Source organism: Sesamum indicum, linkage group LG6 (genome assembly GCF_000512975.1).
Source record: "Sesamum indicum cultivar Zhongzhi No. 13 linkage group LG6, S_indicum_v1.0, whole genome shotgun sequence".
Taxonomy (NCBI): Eukaryota; Viridiplantae; Streptophyta; class Magnoliopsida; order Lamiales; family Pedaliaceae; genus Sesamum; species Sesamum indicum.
Window position 1 is genome coordinate 20,379,736 of NC_026150.1, and position 3,014 is coordinate 20,382,749.

At 34.9% G+C, this 3,014-nt stretch overlaps 1 protein-coding gene across 1 annotated transcript; it reads right to left on the minus strand.

Moving 5' to 3' along the window:
- LOC105165231 (stress-related protein-like) lies at nt 1,273-2,645 on the minus strand. Its single transcript, XM_011084176.2, has 3 exons — nt 2,495-2,645; nt 2,202-2,429; nt 1,273-1,991 (listed from the first exon to the last, which is right to left on the minus strand). The coding sequence occupies exons 1-3, from the start codon at nt 2,531-2,533 to the stop codon at nt 1,500-1,502; spliced, it is 759 nt and encodes a 252-aa protein (XP_011082478.1). The 5' UTR covers nt 2,534-2,645; the 3' UTR covers nt 1,273-1,499.

The following is a 3,014-nucleotide window of genomic DNA, read 5'->3' on the forward strand; positions in this document are numbered from 1 at the left end:
TCATCATGTAAATTTAACATGCAATATACAATTTGATATTAAATTATAGGAAAAATTACAATCAACTTATAGACACTATTATAAATATATTTTGTGTTGTCTAAAAAATTATAAATATGTCCCTGATTTTAACGTCCGAATCAATTTCGTTAGCTACCATTAAATTTTTTTTTTCAATTTTTGTTATAACTTGGTAAAAATGTCTTTTTGCATTTAAATTATAGGGTTAATTAGACTTAAACGCCCATTTGAAAATGCAAAATATCACTTTCCTTGAAAGAAGTTTTGAAATTATAGTTACACCCTTTCTAAACTTTTCTACCTACATCTAGTCCCCTTTCATTAGAGTTTGAGTGGAAACTGCAGATGTAAGCCAAAAAAATATATAAATTTTAATTGTGCACTTCATTTAACATTTTCTTTCATATTTTTGTATTTATAAAAGGATAAATGTAATATATATATATATATATATATATATGAAGTGATGCTAGCCTCATTATATTTTTTTCCTTATAAGTATAAAATTGTTACAGGAGAACAATAAATGAGGGGTAAATTAGAAATATTTATAATTTTTTTTCATAACATTAGTATTTTTCGTCTAAATCCTAATGAAATGGGATCATATGTAAATAGTGAATTTTTGAAGGGGTGTAAGTATAATTTAGAATTTAATCTCACATGTTTAGAGGGAGTCTAAGTGTAATTAACCCTAATTATAATTTAAAATATTTTTATGAACTAATATGCTATATGAATTATTTACTTTACCTATTCATGTTTTTACCTCAGCGGTATTCAAGATTATGATAAATTTTTAAAAAAATAACTATAATTTACCTAAATTATACCAAAAAATTCGAGAATATTAATAACTTAGCTTCGTAGGTGTGGAGGTTTAAGTGATCAAATTATATGTTCTTGACCACAAGTTTTGCATGACTACGAGATCACTAGTTCTTCATTACTACTTAGGAATATGCCTACGATTCCAATGGGCAGATGATCTCATTAATCTGGAGACTTCTACATTATGTTTGATTTTATGTTTTCGTATTTTCAAAACAAAATAAAATACACTTAATGTTTGTTTTTGTATTTTTACATCTTATTTGTTTATTTTTATTATACAACTTTTTATATATATTATATATATATAATATAAAAGAGACATGATTTGACAATGGACAGTGATTTTTGTCTCCCAAATCCCTACATCAAACTTACACAATTTATTTTAAAATATCTCAAATAACCTCAAAATACAAATCCAAACATATAATCTATTTTCAAAACACACTTATTTATCTCTATTTTTCTCTCTCTATCTCCAAAACACTCAAATCACAAGAACAATCACCATGCTAATGTCCTCAAGACAACCTCAATGAGGCTGTCTAATTTAAACCAAATTTCCGAACAGTACAATGAAATTTTGGGATGTTACCAAAATACCCCTCTCTCCCAACAAGACTCGATTGGAAACGACGCAGGATTTATGACGACACGGCGACGTATTCACCATTGACTGAAACAGCGGCTTCATTGACATTCTCGGCTTCTCCGAATGTTTTGGCGATTCTCTCAATGGGCACTAATGGCAGGTAATACGACGCCGTGCACCCTCTCTCAGCGGCATCTGCAACGGCTTGATTATACTTCTCGGCCCAGTAGGCAGCCGTTGGGACCATGATATGAGCGATTTGGGGGAACAAAGGGAGCCGGTTCAGTGAGCGCCAAGCCGCGACTGCGTACTGCTCGGCTACTGGCTCGTACTTGGCGTAGAGTTCCTTCGCCACAGGCTCGTACCTGGTGTAGGCAGTTTTGGCGATTTCTGAAGCCGTGTTAACCAAGCCGTTCTTCTGCACCTCCGATGCCAGCTGCCGCACCATTTCTGGAGCCGCCTGAGCTGCTATCCAAGCTTGGCGCGATATCTGCTTTAGAATTCCCGGCACGTGATGGTCCAACTCGATTATGGATGCGTCCACCTGCAAAGCACGTGACCCAAGCGAGTGTAAGAACCGATTTTGATATGCATACAAACACGATAATAATTATGAAACAATCACGACATCATCAGACAAATCAATTCATACATCAAAAAGTGCCAAACCACAAATGTGTACTGCAGTTTTCATAATTTTTGCCAAAAATGTATTTGAAGAGTTACAGTAAACAGGAAAGGGGCTGCGGCAAACCTTGCGATCCACGAACTTGAGAAGCTCGAACGGGACCGTACGGAATTTCTCATAGACCGGACCGATGACGGTTTTGACGGTTGCTTCGACTGTCTGAACCCCGGGTCTTAAAGGACCGGAGTTTTCCTTCGCATACTCGTAGAGTGCGGAGCAACATACGACGACGTAAATTGCGGCAACTTGGACGAAATCGAGATATTTGAGCTTTTTCTCCTCATCTTCCGTAACCTTAAAGGAAAATTCACAAAATCAGAGATAATTAGTGATTAAAAGAAGAGAGGAGGCATTTTTACCGGTTGATCGGTGGGTGGTCTGGCTTCTGGTTCCGCCATTTCCACTTGGGGAATGAAATTTCCGCTTCAGACAAATGTTTATAGAGGAGAGGAAGACAGCATGCGAGAAGGTTGAGATACTTGTTCGCATTTTATAAGGAGGGTTTTTCGAGGATAATTACTTGTCGAGGGTAAGAAAGTAAAAGAGTTGAGGTCAATTTTTGGTGTTCTTTTTGTGGTGGGATTTGCGTTCGATTAGTCATACAAGGTTTATAAGGTGCTAAAACTCCTACTCTTGATGCTGTTTCATTGTCTTTAACATCAAAGTTCTTGCAAATTAAGTGAAAAAGCTACTGTAGGATACTGATTATGATTCCATCCGCATCTCGTTGCATAATATATTGTTTATTTTAATTTTGTATGAATTTAATATATAATTCTATATTAAAAAGATATTTCGTTTAAATATTAATATTAGAACGTGTAAACTGCTCAAACTTTTCATTTGCAATTAATGTGAGATGGTTGCTTATATCGTATA

Bases quoted from the DNA above. Each gene is read 5' to 3' on its own strand.
- LOC105165231 (XM_011084176.2), bottom strand. From the start codon at position 2,533: ATGGCGGAACCAGAAGCCAGACCACCCACCGATCAACCG. The intron at 2,430-2,494 runs GTAAAAATGCCT...TTTTCCTTTAAG, and splicing joins GACCACCCACCGATCAACCG to GTTACGGAAGATGAGGAGAA. The intron at 1,992-2,201 runs GTTTGCCGCAGC...CGTGCTTTGCAG, and splicing joins TCAAGTTCGTGGATCGCAAG to GTGGACGCATCCATAATCGA.